Raw genomic sequence first — 25,561 nt, 5'->3', positions numbered from 1 at the left:
GATATCGGGTGAAGATCCGTTCACTTGGCGATCTCGCCAAGCGAGCGGATCTTCACCTGTATGGGGACCTTAAGAAAGGTTGGGTATCCCTGGCCTACAGTGACTCAAATATTATGGCTACTTGACCTTATCTCAATCCTAATTGTTACCCTGCAAGACTCTTTATACTAAGGAAGGTGAACCATTGGCCTCTCCAAATGGGTAGGCTGCTTATCATGTATGGGGCTAAATTTCAAGCTGCCTGAAGAATATCTGCCCAGGTTTAAAAAAACCTGATGGGTGAAGACCCCATATTACCAACAAGACTGTATAGACCAGGGGTCGCCAACCTTTTAAACCCACATTCAAATGGAAAAAGTGTTGGGGAGTAACACAAACTTTAAAAAGGTTCGGGGGTGCCAAATTATTGCTATGATTGGCTATTTGGTACCCCCTGTGTGGACTGGCAGCCTACAGAAGGCTCTGTTTGGCATTACGCCAGGTTTTTATGCAACCACAATTTGTCTCTAAGCCAGGAATTCAAAAATAAGCAGCAACTTTGAGGCCACTGGGAGCAACATCCAATGGGTAAGTGAGCAACCAAACAAGAGGATCTCCCCAGTCTGGGGGCACAGTATGTACTTTCCCCCACACCTGTACATAGCTAATAATGCTTATCACTTAGCTCTTCATGCCAACCCTAACTGCCACTGCATCTCCTCTTTAACTTGCCCTAACAATCCCTCTTTTACCATCACACCGTCATTCTCACCATCAGATTTCTTCCTCTAGCACCTGTAGCCAAAACATTGGCCGACCATTTTAACCAACAAGGTTAAGCTTAATGACATTCATATAACTATATTAAGTCATGAACTAGACTAATCAGAAATCTGAAAAGAAGAACAGAAAGCAGCTGAAGGGGAGAGCACCAAGAGAGGGGGTAGATAGGAGAATGGGGGAAACCAAAAAGAGAAAAGGGGTGGAATTAAACTAGAAGAGGAAGACAGGACATCAAAAGAGAAAGGAAAATTGGCAAAAAATAAATAAATTAATTAAAAAGCAGAAAAAAGATAATGAATGGAAGAGAGTAGAGAAAAATAAGATTAAAAATAGAACCCAATGGATCACAGATTCTTACAGAAACCCCCTTTATTAGACAGTAGAAGCCAAGCTGAAGCCCTAATGGGGCCTGCTGCCCAGCAGAGCATTTATAGGCTTCCCAATACTTTGTTTAGCCGCTTGAAGCTCGGCGTGACGCAGTCAGTTGTGTCTACTCGCTCGTATCATCTATTCAGCTGCCTGCCGGATACCTGGGGCTCCACACAAGAGCAAACAGATGAGGTTTTTCTTCCCTATAAATGGGGCGCAGGCAGGTAGGACATCCTGGGTTCTGGAGACAAAGTGGGAGGTGGAGGTGGGAAGATTCTCGCTAAAAAGTCAATTTATTGGGAACGTTAAATGTCAGTGAAATGAATGAAATATGCGCCGCTATTGTCAACGGGGCCAGCTTTTCTCCGGCTATTGTTTGAGGTCCCTGATAAGAATAAACCTCTCTATTTCTAAATTCTTTTGTAGCAGGCAAAACCCCATCGGGAAGCAACAAAGGGAAGGCTCTGTTCCCTGCAATGAAGTTCAACACCACTCAGGAGGATGTAGAGCCTACAAATTGGTTGCCTTTGCTTTAGGGCCCGCTCTTGTGTTTGGAGGAGGAGAGGATGGGAAAAAGAGCAATAAAGGAAAGCCATAACAATGTTGGTGTGTTCTACTGGTGGGATGGAGAATTATATATAGTGGTTTTACCATTTGCCGGGTCAGGGAGACACCCAACTATGACCAAAATTAGGCAAAAGTAAATTGTTGAAGCTAAGTACTGACTGCCCTTGATTTTCTGGCTCCATGTGTTGCCAATTTTCAGCTGGGCACGGAGAAGAACTATAGTCTTGAGTTTATCAGAACATTCACAAGAAGACCCGCCCATAGTGGTATGAAAAGTTCTGAAGAGTAAACCAATGAGAGCATTACAATGATTGTAACGTTAAACCATAATGAAGGATAAACTATTGGGTAAGGAAAAATAACTAACTCACAAATTGACAGTGATGGGTTCCATCAAGGCTTGGTCAGTGGGACCACCAACTAGATACTTTGTTGTAATATATTTACAAGATATCAATAAGCTCCTATCTCTAGTTTATTGGAAATTCCTTCTATATAACCATGGAGCAAGGGCAGAATTAAGGTCAAATAGTTGAGACAACACATAAGAGGGTAGAAGAGCAGAAGATCCACACAAATGGTTCATCCCATGAAGGAGAAAGATAAGGTCCTACAGCTGATCCCATAGAGAACACACAAACAAAAGGAAAAGTAAGATCCTACTATACAGCTGATCCCAAGGCGAAAGGCATCCATTGGCCATATATGAAGGGCTGCAACCATGGCTGATTTTGGTTGAACTATTTTGATGAACTACAAAGAAGTCTTTTCTAAACCAACTAGACAGGTTTACCTGGTATGACATGGACCATACAAGGAAAAGTACACAGAAAAGGGACACTAAACCAAAGCCATATAGCTAATCCCATAGGCCTGTGATCCCCAACTAGTGGCTCGAGAGCAACATGTTGTTCACCACCCCCTCTGATGTGGCCTCAAAGTAGGAGCCCATTTTTAAATTTCTGTTTTGGAAGACCAGAGACAGTTTTACTCCAAGAAGAGCAGTCTACATGGGGCTACCCAATAGCCAATCACAGTCATTATTTGGCATCCCCAAAGTACTTTTTTGATGTTTGTGCAGCTCATTAATGCTTGGGTTGGGGATCCCTGCCATAGGGAATTGACATCGAGTTAGTAAGATTTAGCCATAAATCTATAAGGGAACATATATGGACAAAGAGCATTAAGATCCAGCCGTGGGGAACATTCTTGGAGAAGGGGGGCAATAAAATCCAGCTGATACCATAGGGGAATAATCCAGAAGCAGAGAGTGACCTAGTGGCAACTGCTCAGAGAGTCCTTCAAAGGCACCTAGAAGCCCCCGGCCCCCAGTCTGCACTAGTCCCAATTAGATTATTTGGAAGCCTAATAAGAATGCCCTCTGCCGAGCTGCCAATATAAGGACTTCCCAGATATATAGATTGTCCTTTGCGAACACCAAGTTCCCCGGCCCCTCCGACAAGACGGGGGGGTTTAATAAACAAACTTGCCTAATAACGCAGCCTCACCGACTCAGCACTTTTGGGAAAATGAAAAGCAAAATGAATTCAGCTGGGCTGTGCCAGTCAGGGCTGCAGGGGTAGAGGTGCCCCCCCTGCCCGCCGTCGGAATGCCATGGCTGCCTGTGGGGAGAGAGCGCCTCGTTCATCTCATTCTCTGACAGCGCTGCCAGTTTTACAAGCAGAGATCTGGTTAGATGCAGGTGTTAAAGCAACGATTATTGCGGTGGGAATTTGCCGCGAAAAGGGTCAGTGATAGAGCGGTCTCGGGGGGCCCGCGAGGGACGTGCAGCTGTCTGTTACTGCTGGAGAGAGACTACTGTCTACTGAGCGCTACAGTAGCTGGACAAACCCCATGGCCAGATATTATTTTGCACTATGGAGCAACTAGTTCCATCTAACTTATACCGTGAATCAGCGCCCCCCAGAGGACAAACTATCGGAGATATTACTATCCATGGCAGAGTATTAAAATTGTCTGCTTTACGCTATAGGGCTCAGTTATAGACTTTTTGGGGACAAAATGGAAGCTGTTTCCAGATTCCTGCATTCATTAAAGGAGAAGGAAAGGTAAAAACTAAGTAAGCTTTATCAGAAAGGTCTATGTAAGGTCCTCTATCAAAAGAAACAGGATTTCTTGTCTCCTTCCTTGTCTCAGTAATTCCTGTGCCAGAGACACGTAGCTCTCTCCTCTCTCCTGCTCAAGAATGCTAAGAACTTCCCGCCCCCCTTAGGAATTTGCGATCTGAGCCAATCAGCAGGAAGATTCCTCATAGTCTTACACACTGGGCATGTACAGCAGTCTTGGTCTTGGTGCAGGAGCGAGGCATTATGGGAATTTTCTTTACACAGCTCAGTGTTTTTTTTCCCTATGAGGCTTCTGATCATCTGAACGGGAGAAATATGGGGAGACTTAAGGGCACTATTGAGAGAACTGAAGGTATGCCTGCAGCTTGGGATTAACTCTTTATTAGCCTTTCCTTCTCCTTTAACCGTACTGACATTCATAGACGCTCCACTTCCCTAGAGTTGCGCTCCCCACCAGTGCGTACGTCCCCCCTTCCTGTTCCATATCACATGCAAGTGGGTCTACTGACCCAACAGAACCCAGGAGCAGAGCTGGGCCATGCCAGCCGGGAGCCTTATACAACCTGTCCGGCCACTGAGCGCCACTCCATTGCATGATCCCAGGGGAACAAGGGCCCAGACTAGGGGTAGGCAAAGGAAAAGGTACATGCTTAGTACCCCCCCCCCCATGGTTGCACCCTAGGCAAGTGCCTCTTCTACCTACCCCTAGTTCCAGCCCCACCCTGGAGCTCCCATCCCTGAGACTTGCGCCTAACAATTCACATTTGGATGTCATTTTGCCACCAAACACTGGAAATGACACTGCAGTGAAAGTACTAACGTGTCAAATATCAGTCAAAAAAGTATTTGGCACTTTGGCATAATTTCTCCCCTTCTACAGATGCAATTATGCTGAAATTGTGGGGGGGGGAACGGTGCATTATGGGTAAAAAACTCATGGCAAATTGCACGCTGCACGTGTTCTTAACAGAGCTGCATTGATATATATATATATAGTGAGGGCCCATGCCTAAGGTGGCAGATATTGGCCGGTGGCCCCCACCTATATAATAGATTCAATTTTTTGTAAAAATCTGCCCAGCCGCTGCCGGAGACTTACGATGGTGGGGCTGGTCTCGTGCATTGGGCAGAGCTGTCAACCTTAACAGCACAGGTGCTGGGGGAAATATGGCCGAAAAATACTGCACCCAGAATTCACTGCAGGAGAATTTGTCAAAATTGGGAGAATGCTGCCGGGGGGGCCACCAAAATCGGGTAACTCCCGCACAAAATAGGGGGGTTGACATCTCTGGCCTAGAGTGGCCCCGGACCTAAATACGGAACTAGTTCTTTAGTGCGTCGTTAAGTCTCAATGTCTTCCTGCTAACAAGTAGGAGACATTCATTTCAATGGCCAATGGACCCGCGGGTCAGGCACTTGCTGAAGGGAACGTTTACGAGCAATAATCACCTGACCCTTGAGTCAATGAAGGGGGCACGGTCCATTTAGCTCGCTAGTAACACCCACAACTAATTTATCTGGGACAGTGAAAGCGATAAGGAGGCTGAGCAGAGGCCTAGGAAACCAAACCACTGCAGAATTTAATACACATAAGTAGGTAAGTACCAGGAAAGAATGAGTAGGGAAAGTGTTGCTTTCTGGGGGGGTTTATGAGTTGAAAGGACTTTTCTAGCTCTGAATCTGAAACCATTTGCCCCCAAAAGGGGAGTCAGTGGGAGCGACCCGCCCTGGTTTGTGTCCTGGCGGATTGATTACAGCAGCAGAATTTCCAGGGCACAAAGAGAAAAAGCCGACATCACAAGCAGCGAAGGGCTTGTCCTACCTTCTGGAAGACTTGGTAATTGGACTTCGACCATATGTCCAACTGCAAAAATAACAGGGAAAAAAAAGAAAGATACAGTAAATATAAGCTAAACATAGTCACATATTCCAATACAATGTTCCCCGCAGCCGGATAGCTAAAGTGCGGGATCACATTCAGGGTGAGCCGGCCAATCGGCTCTGAGATCACAAATGCACTTCAGATCTGGCTGCACCAATTAGAATTCTTTTTTATGAAGATACTGGGAGTTGTACGGCCCTGAAAACAATAACCAGAAGGAAGTGAATAGGGTTTCAGTGCTGAAGTATTGAATATCTAGAAGAGTCTGGTACCAACGATCCAGAGCTATACATAGCCCCCAGTATCAATGAGCAGCCTCTAATCTTTCCAAATCAATGTCCAAGCGTCTGAGCTCTGGGATATACTATATATATATGGTTTATATGGTTACCTAACAGCAGGGGGCAGCATATGGCTTTGCACTTTTTCCCAGTGCACAGAAAGTTCCGAGGACAAGATGTTCCACTTCTACATGCGATTGGACGTACCCTCCAAATTGGTTATATCATCAGGATATGTAGAGCTTTTTGTTTAGCAGCTCCCCAGTTTGCAATTTCAGCAACCATCCTGGTTGCTAGGGTCCAGTCTAGCCTAGCAACCAGGCAGTGGTTGTGAATGAGAAACTGGAAGATGAATAGGAGTGTGGCCTGAACTAAATGATAAGGAATAAAAAGTAAATTGTAGCCTCACAGGTCAAGGTTAACCTTTAGTAAGTTATTAGCAACTTTTTAATTGGTCTTCATTTTTTTTCATAGTTTTTATAATTACTTGCTTTCCTCTTCGGACCCTTTTCCATCTTTCAAAATGGGGTCACTGACCGTGGCAACCAAAAAAAAAACAATTGCTCCCTGAAGCTACCATTTTATTATTCCTTATCTTTCTATTCAGGGCCACTCCTATTCATATTCCAGTTTCTCATTCGAACCACTGCCTGGTTGCTAGGGGAAATTTGGACCCCAGCAACCCTATATAGCTGCTGATATTCCTAACTGGAGGGTTGCTAAGTAATTAAAAAAACACAAACAATACAAAATGAAGAGCAATTGCAAATGGTTTTAGAAAAGCACTCCCCCCAACAACCCCCCATCTGTAGAACTGCTGTAATATTATAGCATCGTTAGAGGCAATTAAGGAGAAAAAGATGGCACCATGGCGCTTCCATTAAAGGTTCTTTTTGTCTGTAGTTGTTCCTTGTGTAATGTCAAGGTGACCCCTGGTGATTAAAAGAATTAGATACATAGGGCAGGGTTGTACATTGGGTGCTATTGGGGATAGAGAGGGATGAATGGACCTCTACCATACAAGAGCCCATTGCACAATATGGCCGCCTTTATATTCATCCACTCATTTGAGACAACAGCCTATAGAAATATAGTGTGGCCACCATTTTTTTTTTTATTAATAATGGTCTTTAGGTTGGGGGCGGGCAGTGGGCAAATGGGGCGGGCAGTGGGCAAATGGGGTGGGGCAGTGGGCAGAGGCCTCTATATAAATGGTGGTTACCTGCTGAGGAAGAGAGTCAGGGAAGGAAGGGATTATGGGTAGGGCTGCCATCTTTATAAATTTACTGGCAGATATATTGCTGGTATCAATTTGTAGGGCCCCGGCCCTGGCTAGTGGTTTAAGCTGGATATACACGCACGATAATATCGTATGAAACCTCGTTTTGTACGATATTCGGTGCATGTATGGCGGCTCGACAAGGCAACAGATATCGCAAAAGGCTCCGATTCCGATTCAGGCATTTCTATTGTTTCTACCTCCATATCTATTCAGCCGTGAATGTCAGTGGAGGGTGGGAACGATCCATTGGTCTGTGAGGGGGAGCACAGACCCGCAAGAAAGATGGAAATTGCTACGTGTATGGCCACCTTTAAGGTCTCCATACATGGGCCGATCCGCTCGCTTGGCGATGTCACCAATCGAGCGGATCTTCTCCCGATATCCCCACCCATAGGGCGATATTGGGAGAATCCCTGGGGCCAAACGATCGAATTATAATGACGGGCATAGGCACAGTCGGTCCAGGGACCGCATCAACGAGCTGATGAGGTCCCCGATCCGAGTAGATTTTCTAACCTGCCCGATCGAGATCTGCCCGATTTCAGGCCAGATATCGGTCGGGCAGGCCCGTCGGTAGTGCCCATACACGGGCCGATTAGCTGCTGAATCAGTCTAAGGGACCCATATCGACAGCTAGAATCAGCCCGTGTATGGGGACCTTTAGTCTGGGCACATACCGACTGGGGGGCAGCCCTGTAGAACCAGCTGTAAATGAAACACTATGTGCCGTTCAGCACGGGGGCCCCTATAAAGCTGACAAAAACGGTGATTTCTAGCGAACGCAGACCTTGGCTTCTATTCACAATATAATGCCAGCCCCATGAGAGCTGGGTGGCAGGGGAACCCTACAACTTGTTGAACAGCCTGATGGCACCCAGGGGCAAATCTTGTGAGCTGAGGTTTAGCGCACAAACCCCACTGCGGGGCTTTAGCTCATCCCCAATTCCTAAAGCATCCCCCCCCTCCGTATAGAGCAGGAGTAGGTAGAACGGCTGCATGGTAATTAAACTTCCTACAGCATTCCCCTCTCATTATAATGTGGCCTTTGGGTCGGAAAGAGCACGGTGCCGGCTGTAATCAGCCGCTCAACCTGATTCTCATATTAATGCAGCCCAATGGAGCCGCTCCGAGCCGGCCCAAGAGATCTGCAGCTGACTAGATAAATCACAGTTGTTTTTCTGGTACCTACAATGCAACCCCCCCCCCGCCTGGAGGTGAGCTGGTTCAGCTTGGGCCCCTGGGTCTCTCAGCTATTCTTTCCTGGCATGTACCAAAAGCAACTTTGGGGGGTCTGCGTCTGGGCTTATTGTGTATGATGGAGGGGTCACACTGAGCCTCGCTGAGCTATTTACAGAGCTACCGTCCTCCCCTCTGCGCAGTGTTTGTTTATAGCATGGGGGGGTTATAAGGGGATTACAATTTCTCAGCGTCCCAGAGCGGGGCACCTAAGGACAAGCAACAAGGGAGCTCTGCGTCTTAAGACATTTTCTGGAATCACAAACTTTACTCCATTATTTGGGGGGGTAAAATGATTCATGGAGCTCAATGAGGGACATGTAGGCAGTTGGGGGCAATAAGGGGACCCTATTCCTCCCTTTTATCTATATTTTAGATACTGGGATGAACATAATAAATTAATATTTTGGGGGGGAGTCCATGCACGTCTCACCTTGCCGTCCTCTGTATAAACGTTCTCGTTGTAGCCCTTGACTATGGTGCGGTCAATGAAAAGGCTGCGCATTACCACGATGACTTTGAGCACTTTCCCCAGGGTCACCTGTATGGGAAACAGAGAGAAAACACTCAGGGAGGGGACGGCACTTACTCACCGACAATTTCATTTGTGCCCATATATGAACGGGGTATTTATGGTGTTTGACCACAATGGCTGCCCATTGCTTAGAGGGTGCAGCGGCTTCTGGGGGCCCAGAAAATCCCATCATCTCAAGGGGCTGGTGGGAGTTGTAGTCCAACAACTAATGAGAGACCCTTGAGTTCTGCATAAAGGTGGGGGAAGAGACACAGGGAAGTGATATCTATAGATATCCATTGGGCTGTAGGGGGGGGCACAGGGAAGTGATATCTATATATACCCATTTGGCTGTAGCGGGGGGGGGCACTGGGAAGTGATATCTATATATACCCATTGGGCTGTAGGGGGGGCAGAGGGAATAGATATCTATAGATACCCATTGGGCTGTAGGGGGGGGCACAGGGAAGTGATATCTATAGATAACCATTGGGCTGTAGGGGGGGCACAGGGAAGTGATATCTATAGATACCCATTGGGCTGTAGGGGGGGGCACAGGGAAGTGATATCTATATATACCCATTGGGCTGTAGGGGGGGCAGAGGGAATAGATATCTATAGATACCCATTGGGCTGTAGGGGGGGCACAGGGAAGTGATATCTATAGATACCCATTGGGCTGTAGGGGGGGGGCACAGGGAAGTGATATCTATATATACCCATTGGGCTGTAGGGGGGGGGCAGAGGGAAGAGATATCTAGATACCCATTGGGCTGTAGGGGGAGCACAGGGAAGAGATATCTATAGATATTATTATTATTAACATTTATTTATAAAGCGCCAACATATCCCGCAGCGCTGTACAATAAGTGGGTTACATACATTGGACATACAGAGTAACATATAAAGCAACCAATAACCGATACAGGAGGTGAAGAGGGCCTTGCCCAAAAGAGCTTACACTCTACAAGGAGAAAGGGTTGAGACAAGATACCCATTGGGCTGTAGGGGAGGGGGCAGAGGGAAGAGATATCTATAGATACCGATTGGGCTGTAGGGAAGGGGGGGGGCAGAGGGAAGAGATATCTATAGATACCCATTGGGCTGTAGGGGGGGGGGCTATAGATACCAATTGGGCTGTAGATTTGAGGTTCATATGAGTTTCTGGCCTCTCCATCTGGCGGCCCAATTAGCCAATGAAATGTCCCTATATGTCAGTTATTTGGATTCCACTCAGGCCGGAGAGACTGGCAGAGGGATAAACGTTTTTTTCTATGCTGCAAGACTAACGGAACGAGCCGTCTGGCACCAAACATGCTTCCGACACTCGCAGGGAACGCCTGGCCAATGGCGCTGTGTAGCCGTGCCAGGGCAGACGCACCAGAGCTTCCTCAGGTCACTGCTACAATGAATGGCCGCTGACTCCGAGCTGGCATGGAGAGCACCCAGATGGCTTCGTCCGCAGTTTGGGATTCAGTGAGCGAATCTAGAGCAAGGGGGGTGCCAGGAGTCACATCAGCCCCCGGTTGGCACTTTACTATCCGTATTCCTACTCATTGTGCCAACTGTGCCGGCACTCTGCAACATAAACCTTGGGCTGACCTTGGCACGCACAGTAAAGGAATGCCTAACTGGCGGGGATACACATATGGGAGAGGAAGAGGGGCTAGAAATGTGCAGGAACGTGAAAACGAGGAGGAGGAGGAAGGGAAGCCAAGGATTAAACGGCATGCTGGGAGTGGGAGCCACAGCGCAGATGGATGGGGAGAGTTAGGGGTACAGGGTTGGCTAATGGGCCAGGGGGGATCAGGAGAGGATGGAATGGATTGCAATTAAGAAATATACTGGATGGGGGGGGGGGGGGGTGGCAAGTAAGGTAACAGCAATCTTGTCTCTTCCAAAGATCAGGACAGATAGTACTAGGATACCGTTGCCAGGGGTAGAGCTCTAAGTGCCAACTCCAGGCACCATCTCTCCCTACTATACCTACTGCCCACAGCCCCTGTCCCTTCCCAGAGGCTATTATCCCCCCACTGTTACTATAGGCACCATCTCTCCCTACTATACCTGCTATCCCACAGCCCCAGTCCCTTCCCAGAGGTTATTATCCCCCCACTGCTACTATAGGCACCATCTCTCCCTACTATACCTTCTATCCCACAGCCCCAGTCCCTTCCCAGAGGCTATTATCCCACTGCTACTATAGGCACCATCTCTCCCTACTATACCTGCTATCCCACAGCCCCAGTCGCTTCCCAGAGGCTATTATCCCCCCACTGCTACTATAGGCAACCTCTCTCCCTACTATACCTGCTATCCCACAGCCCCAGTCGCTTCCCAGAGGCTATTATCCCCCCACTGCTACTATAGGCACCATCTCTCCCTACTATACCTGCTATCCCACAGCCCCAGTCCCTTCCCAGAGGCTATTATCCCCCCACTGCTACTATAGGCACCATCTCTCCCTACTATACCTGCTATCCCACAGCCCCAGTCACTTCCCAGAGGCTACTATCCCCCCACTGCTACTATAGGCACCATCTCTCCCTACTATACCTGCTATCCCACAGCCCCAGTCCCTTCCCAGAGGCTATTATCCCCCCACTGCTACTATAGGCACCATCTCTCCCTACTATACCTGCTATCCCACAGCCCCAGTCCCTTCCCAGAGGCTATTATCCCCCCACTGCTACTATAGGCACCATCTCCCCCTACTATATCTGCTATCCCACAGCCCCAGTCCCTTCCCAGAGGCAATTATCCCCCCACTGCTACTATAGGCACCATCTCTCCCTACTATACCTGCTATCCCACAGCCCCAGTCCCTTCCCAGAGGCTATTATCCCCCCACTGCTACTATAGGCACCATCTCTCCCTACTATACCTGCTATCCCACAGCCCCAGTCCCTTCCCAGAGGCTATTATCCCACTGCTACTATAGGCACCATCTCTCCCTACTATACCTGCTATCCCACAGCCCCAGTCCCTTCCCAGAGTCTATTATCCCACTGCTACTATAGGCACCATCTCTCCCTACTATACCTGCTATCCCACAGCCCCAGTCCCTTCCCAGAGTCTATTATCCCACTGCTACTATAGGCACCATCTCTCCCTACTATACCTGCTATCCCACAGCCCCAGTCACTTCCCAGAGGCTACTATCCCCCCACTGCTACTATAGGCACCATCTCTCCCTACTATACCTGCTATCCCACAGCCCCAGTCCCTTCCCAGAGGCTATTATCCCCCCACTGCTACTATAGGCACCATCTCTCCCTACTATACCTGCTATCCCACAGCCCCAGTCCCTTCCCAGAGGCTATTATCCCCCCACTGCTACTATAGGCACCATCTCCCCCTACTATATCTGCTATCCCACAGCCCCAGTCCCTTCCCAGAGGCAATTATCCCCCCACTGCTACTATAGGCACCATCTCTCCCTACTATACCTGCTATCCCACAGCCCCAGTCCCTTCCCAGAGGCAATTATCCCCCCACTGCTACTATAGGCACCATCTCTCCCTACTATACCTGCTATCCCACAGCCCCAGTCCCTTCCCAGAGGCTATTATCCCACTGCTACTATAGGCACCATCTCTCCCTACTATACCTGCTATCCCACAGCCCCAGTCCCTTCCCAGAGTCTATTATCCCACTGCTACTATAGGCACCATCTCTCCCTACTATACCTGCTATCCCACAGCCCCAGTCCCTTCCCAGAGGCTATTATCCCACTGCTACTATAGGCACCATCTCTTCCTACTATACCTGCTATCCCACAGCCCCAGTCCCTTCCCAGAGTCTATTATCCCACTGCTACTATAGGCACCATCTCTCCCTACTATACCTTGCTCAGGATGCTGGGAGCTGTAGTTTATAAGAGCAGCACAGCACACGGAGCTCAGGTAGCAAAGCATTTTGGGAAAGCGCAGGCAGATTGGGCACGAGGCAGAAAGCCACTCTGGCAGCTTCACATAACAGAACCCCCTCCCTGCTACAAATTAATTCCCATTGCAGGCAAAGCTTGCAGGTGGCTAAGGGACTTCTCACATCTTCCCGGCAGGACAACTAATATAGAGTGACACCTCTTTGGCAGCGGAAAGGATGAGATGACAGTTAGATACCTTTGAAAAGCCCCAGACAGAGCGCTCAGTGCAAGATGAAAACTTTTTGTTCCTCTCACAACAGAGAACATGGAATAAAGAGATGTCCAAACGTTCCTTTCGCTTGGGAAAAAAAGTTACAGGTCCCAAAACAATCTTCTGTACTGGGTCCTGATGGAGGCAGGAAATGTTCTAACCAATTAGCTCTCTGTCCGACGCGTGGCAGCCCAGCAGGTAAATATACAGGCACGGAACAAGGAATTCTGCTCTAACAAACATTCAGGCTATTATCCCCCCGCAGAAACTGTGCTGTACCCAGAATCTGTGCCACTGTGACAGAATGCTCTGTTATACAGATAGCTAGAATCTCAGCCATAAAGCAGGGCAGGACTGCTGCTTACAATGGGGGGATCAGATAGGATCTGTGCCACTGTGACAGAATGCTCTGTTATACAGATAGCTAGAATCTCAGCCATAAAGCAGGGCAGGACTGCTGCTTACAATGGGGGGGGGGGGGATCAGATAGGATCTGTGCCACTGTGACAGAATGCTCTGTTATACAGATAGCTAGAATCTCAGCCATAAAGCAGGGCAGGACTGCTGCTTACAATGGGGGGATCAGATAGGATCTGTGCCACTGTGACAGAATGCTCTGTTATACAGATAGCTAGAATCTCAGCCATAAAGCAGGGCAGGACTGCTGCTTACAATGGGGGGATCAGATAGGATCTGTGCCACTGTGACAGAATGCTCTGTTATACAGATAGCTAGAATCTCAGCCATAAAGCAGGGCAGGACTGCTGCTCACAGTTGGTTTCAGGTAGGATCTATCTACACAACGCATACACACATGCGAGTTGCTACTGTACTGCCCCTTTAATGCCAATGAAGGAGAAGTTGCTGAAATGAACCTGAATCAGGAATTGTTGGAGGCACAGAGTTTTACTAAAAAGCTTTGAATTTTAAGAGCCTCCATCCTTAGGGGATCACCATAGATCCTTACTAATAAGACAGGAATATTGCTCCTTGCTGGAACCCATCTGCCGGCCTCCTCTCTACAGCTCAGTGCTAAGTATGGGAACGGCTGACAATAAATTGCTCTCTGCTGCTTCCGCTCGACCGGGTAAATACCAGGGGCACAGCACTGGGGATCCCAACTAAGATATAATTACCCCTTATTGGGGGCAGAACAGCCCTATTGGGTTTATTTAATGGTTAAATGATTCCCTTTTCTCTGTAATAATAAAACAGTACCTGTACTTGATCCCAACTAAGATATAATTACCCCTTATTGGGGCAGAACAGCCCTATTGGGTTTATTTAATGGTTAAATGATTCCCTTTTCTCTGTAATAATAAAACAGTACCTGTACTTGATCCCAACTAAGATATAATTACCCCTTATTGGGGCAGAACAGCCCTATTGGGTTTATTTCATGGTTAAATGATTCCCTTTTCTCTGTAATAATAAAACAGTACCTGTACTTGATCCCAACTAAGATATAATTACCCCTTATTGGGGGCAGAACAGCCCTATTGGGTTTATTTCATGGTTATATGATTCCCTTTTCTCTGTAATAATAAAACAGTACCTGTACTTGATCCCAACTAAGATATAATTACCCCTTATTGGGGCAGAACAGCCCTATTGGGTTTATTTCATGGTTATATGATTCCCTTTTCTCTGTAATAATAAAACAGTACCTGTACTTGATCCCAACTAAGATATAATTACCCCTTATTGGGGGCAGAATAATCCTATTGGGTTTATTTGATGGTTATATGATTCCCTTTTCTCTGTAATAATAAAACAGTACCTGTACATGATCCCAACTAAGATATAATTACCCCTTATTGGGGGCAGAACAGCCCTATTGGGTTTATTTAATGGTTAAATGATTCCCTTTTCTCTGTAATAATAAAACAGTACCTGTACATGATCCCAACTAAGATATAATTACCCCTTATTGGGGCAGAACAGCCCTATTGGGTTTATTTAATAATGAAACATTGAGTAGACTTAAGGTATGGAGATAGGGTTGCCACCTGTCCGTTTTTGGCCCCGTTTTTGGAAGGGGCAGGTATCACCGAGATTGACGTGGCGATTGGCCACCGCATAGCCCCTCCCAGTGGCAACATGGACCACCTCTTCCCTGCCCCCTGATGTCCTGGCCCCACCCCGTAACATCACTGCCCACCCCTCGCTCAGCTACAAATGCCGGCAGAGGTGGCAACCCTATATGGAGATCCAAATGACAGAAAGACCCCTTTACCTGGAAAACCTGAGCATTCTGGATAACAGGTCCCATACCTGGGCCTGATTTTCAAATGAAAACGCTTTACCAAGAAAGCCTCAATTTGGCAAGTGTGCCTCCGGCTGTAAGCTCCCGTGACCACAATGCCACATGTGTTATAGGGACCTTTACATGCCTCGTGGCCGTTGCTGCACGACAACGGCCAATCCTTATAAGACTAAAAACGCATTGCTGAAATGACCAGCTATTGGTAATGCCATTTATTCTGCCATAAAGCAAGACTGCGGTGCCGTTCTTACCGACTTATCGCGGTCAAGCAGAAACGGATAACTTTGCTTCCATTCCCCCAACCCTTCCTTTCTAAGAAGCACTTTCTAATCACTTTTCTTTGAATAAAAGCATCTGGCAGGATGGAGAGGTCATTACTTTGAACCCCCCCCCCCCGCCGCAGGCAATGTAACCCCCCAGAATCCCTTGCACTTGGCCTCCTATTCACACTGTAGCTGCATTACCATTCCCCAATATCAAGCAAGGACGAGCGAGCTGGGAGAGGGCTCTTGTTAGACAGACAGCTGCTCCGGCATGAAAAGCACTAAACAGACTCGAGCAGGATCGAAGGAGCACTCGCAGCCTTAGGAGGCGCTTTGAAGTTGCGAATCTGCGAGGTGCTGAAATATTAATTAGCCGCACATTACAATACATCTCTTTGGAGAGAGAACACTTTTTAGATCAGGGTAAAAGTTTTAGTCAGCCTTTCGGGAGTTTATTATTTCTTTTCTTGGTTTTTTTTTTTTTTCTGGTCGCTAAATGTCCTAATTAACAGAGAGCAATCGCTCACCGGCAAGCAGATTAAGGTAGGGGGGGTGTAGCCGCTGGCTTGGTTACCCCCATGGGGATAAATAGCAACACTGACTCTCCTGTAGTGTCTATATACCTTGTCTGAATGGCTGGCTGGGAATTCTGGGAGGGCCGTGGTGATTTCAGGTATCAAGGTTGTTAAAGGGGAACTCAACCCAAACACTGTTTTTGTGCATAATGAAAGAAATTATAATTCTACGCAGCTTCTCAATACCCATTCATTCCTCATTCTCACTGGGTTTATAGTTATGTGTAACTGTCACTGTGTCTGTCCCTTTCTCTTCTCTGCACTGCTGGTTCTGACTCCTGATACAACTCCCCAATATCCATTCATCCCTCATTCTCACTGGGTTTATAGTTATGTGTAACTGTCACTGTGTCTGTCCCTTTCCCTTCTCTGCACTGGTGGTTCTGACTCCTGATACAACTCCCCAATATCCATTCATTCCTCATTCTCACTGGGTTTATAGTTATGTGTAACTGTCACTGTGTCTGTCCCTTTCCCTTCCCTGCACTGCTGGTTCTGACTCCTGATACAACTCCCCAATATCCATTCATTCCTCATTCTCACTGGGTTTATAGTTCTGTGTAACTGTCACTGTGTCTGTCCCTTTCCCTTCTCTGCACTGCTGGTTCTGACTCCTGATACAACTCCCCAATATCCATTCATTCCTCATTCTCACTGGGTTTATAGTTATGTGTAACTGTCACTGTGTCTGTCCCTTTCCCTTCTCTGCACTGGTGGTTCTGACTCCTGATACAACTCCCCAATATCCATTCGTTCCTCATTCTCACTGGGTTTATAGTTAATTATACAAGGATTGCTATTGCCTATGAGTGTTGTGAATAAGAACCTCAAGTGCAAAGAATATAAAAAGGCAGACAGACGTTTGCTTTTAGTAGCTGACAGTTACACATAACTATAAACCCAGTGAGAATGAGGAATGAATGGATATTGGGGAGTTGTATCAGGAGTCAGAACCAGCAGTGCAGAGAAGGGAAAGGGACAGACACAGTGACAGTTACACATAACTATAAACCCAGTGAGAATGAGGAATGAATGGATATTGGGGAGTTGTATCAGGAGTCAGAACCAGCAGTGCAGAGAAGGGAAAGGGACAGACACAGTGACAGTTATACATAACTATAAACCCAGTGAGAATGAGGGATGAATGGATATTGGGAAGCTGTGTAGAATTAGATTTTCTTTTGTTGAGCGAGGAGTTGGAGTTCCCCTTTAAAAGTGTGTGGACAGCACATTTTCTGCAATACCATTTCTTACCAGAAGATGGTGATGCAAAGCTTTAAAGCCGCTATACTCAATAGGTCTCTTGTAGTACGCTGTTCAAGTGCAGATAAATATACACGTGTAGTATAAGTTATAGGGTATGCTGTTATCTATAAAACAAGTGCTAAGCCATATTTATATAAAATAGGATATCATTTTCACGAAAGTCCCACAGGCCTAGGTGCATAATATGTGAAATTCTGCAGTTAAGTGTGAATAAACAGTGTCCCATTCCCGATAGAATCCTGCAATAGAACCCCAAAAAGGCAGAAATATTCCCATGATGCCCTAAACTTTCTCTGTCCATACCCGGCAGCCTTTTGCTGGATAATATTCCCCTGTAGGGCAAGAGCCAGAGTAGGAAATATTAATGCCGATCAATACACAATACACACAAGGTCAATTCTACAGTTCAATTCCTATGAAGGGAAACGCACGCCTTGGTGTTCCAGGGATGAAGGGGATGGTGGCTGAAGAAGGTCTTCTACATATGGCCCAGTCAGCAGCTTATCTGTCCATCAAAGAAGAAGCCCATCAGTTGGCCACATTTTGATACCTCATCCAATGGGTCTCCATATGCCCCAAAGGAAGATCCTAGAGCCAATGATCAGATCCCCCTAATTTTACCCAAAACGAGTTGTGTTTGGTCACCTTGGCTTAGGACAATGTAGAAGAACCTAGGGTCCACACCTTCCCACCTAAATTGACATAGAATCAGCTTCTTCCTACAGCGGCAATGAATTTGCCCACCTCCCTTTCCCATAGGGAAAGGGAGGTCAATGGCAGGCCAATGGCCAATGGCGTGCAACGAAAAAGGCACCATATGCCCCTTGACAAGGTTGCCATGCAAGTGGATCTTTGGCCAAATTGGCCACCCACACACTAGGCCAAACCAGGCTGATCTGAAAGTGGGTCCACAGGCCAACAACCAGAGCATACTGTAGGCCTAGCGAGATATGACTGAGAAATACCAAATAAAAGTAATATATAAAGTATTTTCACACATGGCCAATTAGGCTTGTTTGTCTAGTTGTGACTTGGACTCGTAATCTCCTTAAATGACGCAGAAATCAGCCTATCACCAATGGCGAATGCATAGCCACGCCCCCTAACACCCGCCCTACACCCTGACCGCCCCCTGCCCAGACTTCCTACCAAGGTTCTGCCAACATTACTACCAAAATCAGTCTCTTTGGCTTCTTTCATCTTGCCCTTTAAACTGAGATTGGATGAAATGTGGAGAAACAAATAGGGGAGACTGATGGGTGAATTTAGGCAGAGAATTAATTTCAGGTTGGCAGAGGGAGATATTTCAATCAATATTCAAGGAGAGCATCTCTCCCGCCTGTATCTGCTATGGAGTCTCGGCACGTACTAAACGATATATCCAAAAAAATAAAAGGTAGCTTGGTTCGGCATGGAGACAGATTTCCCACGTGAACACTGGGAATCTATATACAAAACTTTGCTCCAGGTGAAGACAGTCCCAGTAACCAATCAGTAGGGAGCATCCGTTGGTTCCAGGCATAACAAAGGGCTGGTTGCTATGGGTTACAAGACCTTAAGCAATACACTCCAACTAGTAGCAGACTCCAATCTAATAGGAACTGATCCAGGACCCCGGTGCCATGGAGGTGCCAAGAAACCACTCGTTATTGGACACGTGTTAATGGGTTCCCTTACCAGGCTGCTCCTGCTGAAAGATGTTATTTACATTTCATTAATCTGAGTTAATTGCGAGAGCGAATGATAGTGAAGGAAACCTGGGGTGACGTATGCGGGGAGATAGAAGGGTACCTCACAACGCTACAATAAATATGTAAGGAATTAATTTGGCCATATATGCCCAGATATAGCTGACTCTACAGCCTGACCATCTGGGCATGTATGGCCAACTTTATTTCTATGTATGCCTAGTGGAGCAAGGATTATTGGTCCTCGAGGAAGATTTCCACCAATCAAATGTATTTTGTGTACATCCCGAGGAGGCTACAAGCACATTATTCTTGAGGGGTCATACGCCTAGTAAAAGTAATGTGTTGTGGTAAGTAAGTAACCCATGTAAGCAGCAGTCCTGCCCTGCTTTATGGCTGAGATTCTAGCTATCTGTATAACAGAGCATTCTGTCACAGTGGCACAGATCCTATCTGATCCCCCCCCATTGTAAGCAGCAGTCCTGCCCTGCTTTATGGCTGAGATTCTAACTATCTGTATAACAGAGCATTCTGTCACAGTGGCACAGATCCTATCTGATCCCCCCCCCCATTGTAAGCAGCAGCCCTGCCCTGCTTTATGGCTGAGATTCTAGCTATCTGTATAACAGAACATTCTGTCACAGTGGCACAGATCCTATCTGACCCCCCCATTGTAAGCAGCAGTCCTGCCCTGCTTTATGGCTGAGATTCTAGCTATCTGTATAACAGAGCATTCTGTCACAGTGGCACAGATCCTATCTGATCCCCCCATTGTAAGCAGCAGTCCTGCCCTGCTTTATGGCTGAGATTCTAGCTATCTGTATAACAGAGCATTCTGTCACAGTGGCACCGATCCTATCTGATCCCCCCATTGTAAGCAGCAGTCCTGTCCTGCTTTATGGCTGAGATTCTAGCTATCTGTATAACAGAGCATTCTGTCACAGTGGCACAGATCCTATCTGATCCCCCCCATTGTAAGCAGCAGTCCTGCCCTGCTTTATGGCTGAGATTCTAGCTATCTGTATAACAGAGCATTCTGTCACAGTGGCACAGATCCTATCTGATCCCCCCCATTGTAAGCAGCAGTCCTGCCCTGCTTTATGGCTGAGATTCTAGCTATCTGTATAACAGAGCATTCTGTCACAGTGGCACAGATCCTATCTGATCCCCCCATTGTAAGCAGCAGTCCTGCCCTGCTTTATGGCTGAGATTCTAGCTATCTGTATAACAGAGCATTCTGTCACAGTGGCACAGATCCTATCTGATTCCCCCATTGTAAGCAGCAGTCCTGCCCTGATTTATGGCTGAGATTCTAGCTATCTGTATAACAGAACATTCTGTCACAGTGGCACAGATCCTATCTGATCCCCCCATTGTAAGCAGCAGTCCTACCCTGCTTTATGGCTGAGATTCTAGCTATCTGTATAACAGAGCATTCTGTCACAGTGGCACAGATCCTATCTGATCCCCCCATTGTAAGCAGCAGTCCTGCCCTGCTTTATGGCTGAGATTCTAGCTATCTGTATAACAGAGCATTCTGTCACAGTGGCACAGATCCTATCTGATCCCCCCCATTGTAAGCAGCAGTCCTGCCCTGCTTTATGGCTGAGATTCTAGCTATCTGTATAACAGAGCATTCTGTCACAGTGGCACAGATCCTATCTGATCCCCACTGTAAGCAGCAGTCCTGCCCTGCTTTATGGCTGAGATTCTAGCTATCTGTATAACAGAGCATTCTGTCACAGTGGCACAGATCCTATCTGATCCCCCCCATTGTAAGCAGCAGTCCTGCCCTGCTTTATGGCTGAGATTCTAGCTATCTGTATAACAGAGCATTCTGTCACAGTGGCACAGATCCTATCTGATCCCCCCATTGTAAGCAGCAGTCCTGCCCTGCTTTATGGCTGAGATTCTAGCTATCTGTATAACAGAGCATTCTGTCACAGTGGCACAGATCCTATCTGATTCCCCCATTGTAAGCAGCAGTCCTGCCCTGATTTATGGCTGAGATTCTAGCTATCTGTATAACAGAACATTCTGTCACAGTGGCACAGATCCTATCTGATCCCCCCATTGTAAGCAGCAGTCCTACCCTGCTTTATGGCTGAGATTCTAGCTATCTGTATAACAGAGCATTCTGTCACAGTGGCACAGATCCTATCTGATCCCCCCATTGTAAGCAGCAGTCCTGCCCTGCTTTATGGCTGAGATTCTAGCTATCTGTATAACAGAGCATTCTGTCACAGTGGCACAGATCCTATCTGATCCCCCCCATTGTAAGCAGCAGTCCTGCCCTGCTTTATGGCTGAGATTCTAGCTATCTGTATAACAGAGCATTCTGTCACAGTGGCACAGATCCTATCTGATCCCCACTGTAAGCAGCAGTTCTGCAGTGCAGTAAAGCAGGCTAGTGCAAAATTCTGGCCACATCTGTATTTACACAACGGTAGCCATGTAGTGAACACCATGTAAGCCACCTATTACCAGGAATAAGAGCAGCAGCCGAGCGGCGGTTCTATGCTGTGAGCTGGAAGGGCTGCTCGAGGGGAGGGGGACGAGAGGGAAGCTGAATGATTTAATTATAGGTGCATGCCTCAGTGTGAGTCTCATTAGACTCCATTAGCGAGATCGGAGCAAGTGTCTTCACAGTTTTAATTAAATCTGGGTGTGAGAGGAGTATCACATTACGCACTTGACATCGATCACCCTCTGGAGCCATTTTTCTTTCTAATATAAATAAAGATATGTTTCCGCCAGGCTTCCAGCATGAGAGCTGGGTAACAAGTGTAGTCTATATCTCAACAGGGATTCCCAAAGCAGTTTAGGAATCTGATGGGAGAGGAATGGGATCCACTGATAAGAAGGTCCCACTCAGCAGAAGACATGGGTTGGAAAGCATGGGATCCAATGATAAGAGAGCACCACTCAGTTGGCCACTCAGCAGAAGACATGGGTTGGAAAGCATGGGATCCAATGATAAGAGAGCACCACTCAGTTGGCCACTCAGCAGAAGACATGGGTTGGAAAGCATGGGATCCAATGATAAGAGAGCACCACTCAGTTGGCCACTCAGCAGAAGACATGGGTTGGAGAAGAATGGGATCCACTGATAAGAGGGCCCCTCTCAGATGGCCACTCAGCAGAAGACATGGGTTGAAGAAGAATGGGACCCACTGATAAGAGGGCCCCTCTCAGTTGGCCACTCAGCAGAAGACATGGGTAGGAGGAGAATGGGACCCACTCATAAGAGGGCCCCTCTCAGTTGGCCACTCAGCAGAAGACATGGGTTGGAGAAGAATGGGACCCACTCATAAGAGGGCCCCTCTCAGTTGGCCACTCAGCAGAAGACATGGGTAGGAGAAGAATGGGACCCACTCATAAGAGGGCCCCTCTCAGTTGGCCACTCAGCAGAAGACATGGGTTGGAAAGCATGGGATCCACTGATAAGAGGGCACTACTCAGTTGGCCACTAAGCAGAAGACATGGGTTGGAAAGAATGGGATCCACTGATAAGAGGGCACTACTCAGTTGGCCACTCAGCAGAAGACATGGGTTGTAGTAGAATAGCATCCACTGATAAGAGAGCACCACTAAGTTGACCATTCAGCAAAAGACATGACCCGTATGAAGTGGTATATTGTTGATGATCATGCCAATATAGCTTAAATTAATATAGAGATAATATTGATCTCATGCTAATATGACTGGCAGGGGCAAAAGAGATATGGTGCAGCAGATGAATGATTGGCAAAGGTAAAGAAGCTTCATGAACATGCCATTGAAGAGCCAAAAGACCCAAATGGAAGGAACACTAGCCACAGGGTGCAATATGGGAGTAAAATCTACTGTAATAATGCCAATCTAGTTGAAAGAAAGTGTAGTAGTCTATCAGGAGTGCGTGTGTAGGACTCCCATGGGTATAGGAGGCCCAGTTCACCACCAGAAAACCCTGCCAAAGGTTATGGGTGTAGGGTGCTTGGGAATAGTACAGAAGAGGGGGCATCAGGCTAGTGTAGGGAGGAAGAGGCTAGCATAAATGTGGGGAGGGTAGCAGGGGTGAGGGGAGGCATTGTGGTTTATTAAGGCAAACCATGGCTACAGTTGCACAAGATGCCAAATTAATATTGAGAACTCAGCGTCGCAGAACACCCACCCATCTGTGAGAAGAAATATCCCACCCAGCCTGGCGCAAGCACAGCCAGTGCCATCAAGACTGAAAGATCCATCATGTTCAGGGGACGGGTGTCAGGGCACAGATGAGCTGTGGAGCCATATTTTAGCAGCTCTGAGCTGGAGATTTCCCGAAACATCTCATCTTCATCGATAATTTAGGAGAGCCGCATCGCCTCTAATTTATGGCCTTTTCGGCCTAATCCTTTTATTCTAAGTAATAAGGTCCAACCCTCCCAGCCTTCAAACAGGTTCCTCATTATAATAAAACCCAACGGCCATATTTCCTTGTGTCAACTAGCACTATATTAATGTCTGACCTTGCTTCACCAACTGGTCCTGCCCAAGTCATGCTTATATAATATACTGAAAATTCAATGGTGCTACAAACACACAGAATGTAATGAAATGTAAAGGAAGAGGATGGAAATAACCAATTTATGGCTTTTGCTGATTAACAAGATCGGGGACACAGTTCAAAGACATGTTCTGTGCACAGAAGGAATAAGCCATGTCCTTGGTCTTGAAGGCTGTTGGGATCTCACCAATAACGTAGGGACCATTCATGGTATGGCCACCTTCCTATTGGATAGTATTGAAACTGTAGCACGTCAAGAGGAGTTGTGGCCCCTCTTTGGGGTTGTCACAATTTGGCTCTCTTTTTACCATCCAGGGCAGGTGGGGGAAATACTGAGCAGGACGGGCTTGAAAAAGAGCTGGGATTGGGCATAGGAGGTGGCCCAAGAGCGGATCCATGGCGGGCAGGAAGAGGACAAGTTTTTGCAAATTTACCAGCCCTGGCTGGTATTTTAGTAGCTAGGCTGGTGAAATACTGACCGGGTGGCAACCCTACTCCTCTTCAGCCTTCTGAGATAGACCATAAACCGGACAACATGGCGCACTGGCAGATGTCCAACCATCTAACCAATATCTAACGTACAGAGGACTGTATGATTATATTAGTATGTTTATGGGCAGCCAATGGAAGTAAACCTAAAAAATATAGGTTATTTTTTTCTTCCAAACACAGGTAGAGAACCTCTAATACAGTTACCCAACCCCCTGACATTTCCGCGATCCAAACACGATCTTCTGGACTTCTAGCTCCTAACTGTTGACACTAGAAATAAAGATATGTAATAAAATATACATCTGCAGAAATGTATTAAGCCAGAGGGTGTCTGTTTATCCATAGCCGCCCCTCGTGCACGTTAGGGGAGCAGTTAGCAGCTTGCTGCATGCCCTGGGTCCCCACTTTGATGTGCGTTTAGACGCCAGTTTATATTTATGCCCCTCCCGGCCGCCAGTTTGCAATTAAGGGAACTTCAACTTTCTTTGCGGAGTAGAAGGTCAGCCGGTTATAGAACAGAAATGTATATATTATAATATATATATAGCAAATTCAGCTTCCCCAGAGTCAGACAGCTTCTTCCTATGCAGGGGTGGGTTATTTTATTGCTCCAAAGCCAGGTTAGGAACCAATAGGAATCAATAAAAGTTATGTGTGATGAGCGGGCCGGCACAAAACCTATGGGTTGGGTGGGTTTGGGCCAACACGAGATATCTGCCGGCTTCTGTCTCCGGTAGCCTCTATTTATAGGTGTGCCACACCCCCTTTTTATGACATCAGAGATGGGAGGGTCATGAATAGAGCGGCTTGCCAGGTCAGGTTAGGAGTGGGTTTATAGTATGATATAGACCTTCCTAATGCCGCGACCCTTTAATACAGTTCCTCATGTTGTGGTGACCCCCAACCATAAAATTATTCCTAAGAACATCGGAAATATGTGTTTTCCGATGGTCTTAGGTGACCCCTGTGAAAGGGGTCCCGACCCAGAGGTTGAGAACCGCTGGTATAGACAGTGATAGAAGACAACCTGCTATTGGAATTATTATTTTTTGGTGGTTTTTGAATTATTTAGGTTTTACTTCAGGAGCTCTTCAGTTTGGAATTTTAGCAGTAATCTTGTTGCTAGGGTCCAAGTTACCTTAGGAACCAGACAGTGGCTTGAATGAGATATTGGAAGATGAACAGGAGAGGGCCTAATTAGAAATGAAAGCAATAAACAGTAACAATAAAACTGGAGCCTCGTAGAGCAATGGTTTTTTGGCTGCCGGGGTCACTGACCCCCATTTGAAAGCTGGAAAGAGGCAGACAAGGACGGCAACTAACTCAGAAACTGTAACAAATAAAAAATGAAAACCATTTAAAAA

At 46.9% G+C, this 25,561-nt stretch overlaps 1 protein-coding gene across 2 annotated transcripts in view; it reads right to left on the bottom strand.

The window, feature by feature from the left end:
• med27 (mediator complex subunit 27) overlaps positions 1-25,561 on the bottom strand; it is a 173,747-nt gene that overhangs the window by 12,900 nt on the left and 135,286 nt on the right. For both annotated transcript variants that reach the window (XM_018096710.2, NM_001011132.1), the window contains exons 5-6: positions 8,900-9,007; positions 5,608-5,649 (exon numbers count right to left, since the gene is read on the bottom strand). In XM_018096710.2, coding sequence (XP_017952199.1) covers positions 5,608-5,649; positions 8,900-9,007 — 150 coding nt within the window. The remainder of the gene's footprint in view (positions 1-5,607; positions 5,650-8,899; positions 9,008-25,561) is intronic.

The sequence above is a fragment of the Xenopus tropicalis genome, chromosome 8, assembly GCF_000004195.4.
Source record: "Xenopus tropicalis strain Nigerian chromosome 8, UCB_Xtro_10.0, whole genome shotgun sequence".
NCBI lineage: Eukaryota > Metazoa > Chordata > Amphibia > Anura > Pipidae > Xenopus > Xenopus tropicalis.
This window is presented reverse-complemented; position numbering and strand designations above follow the sequence as displayed.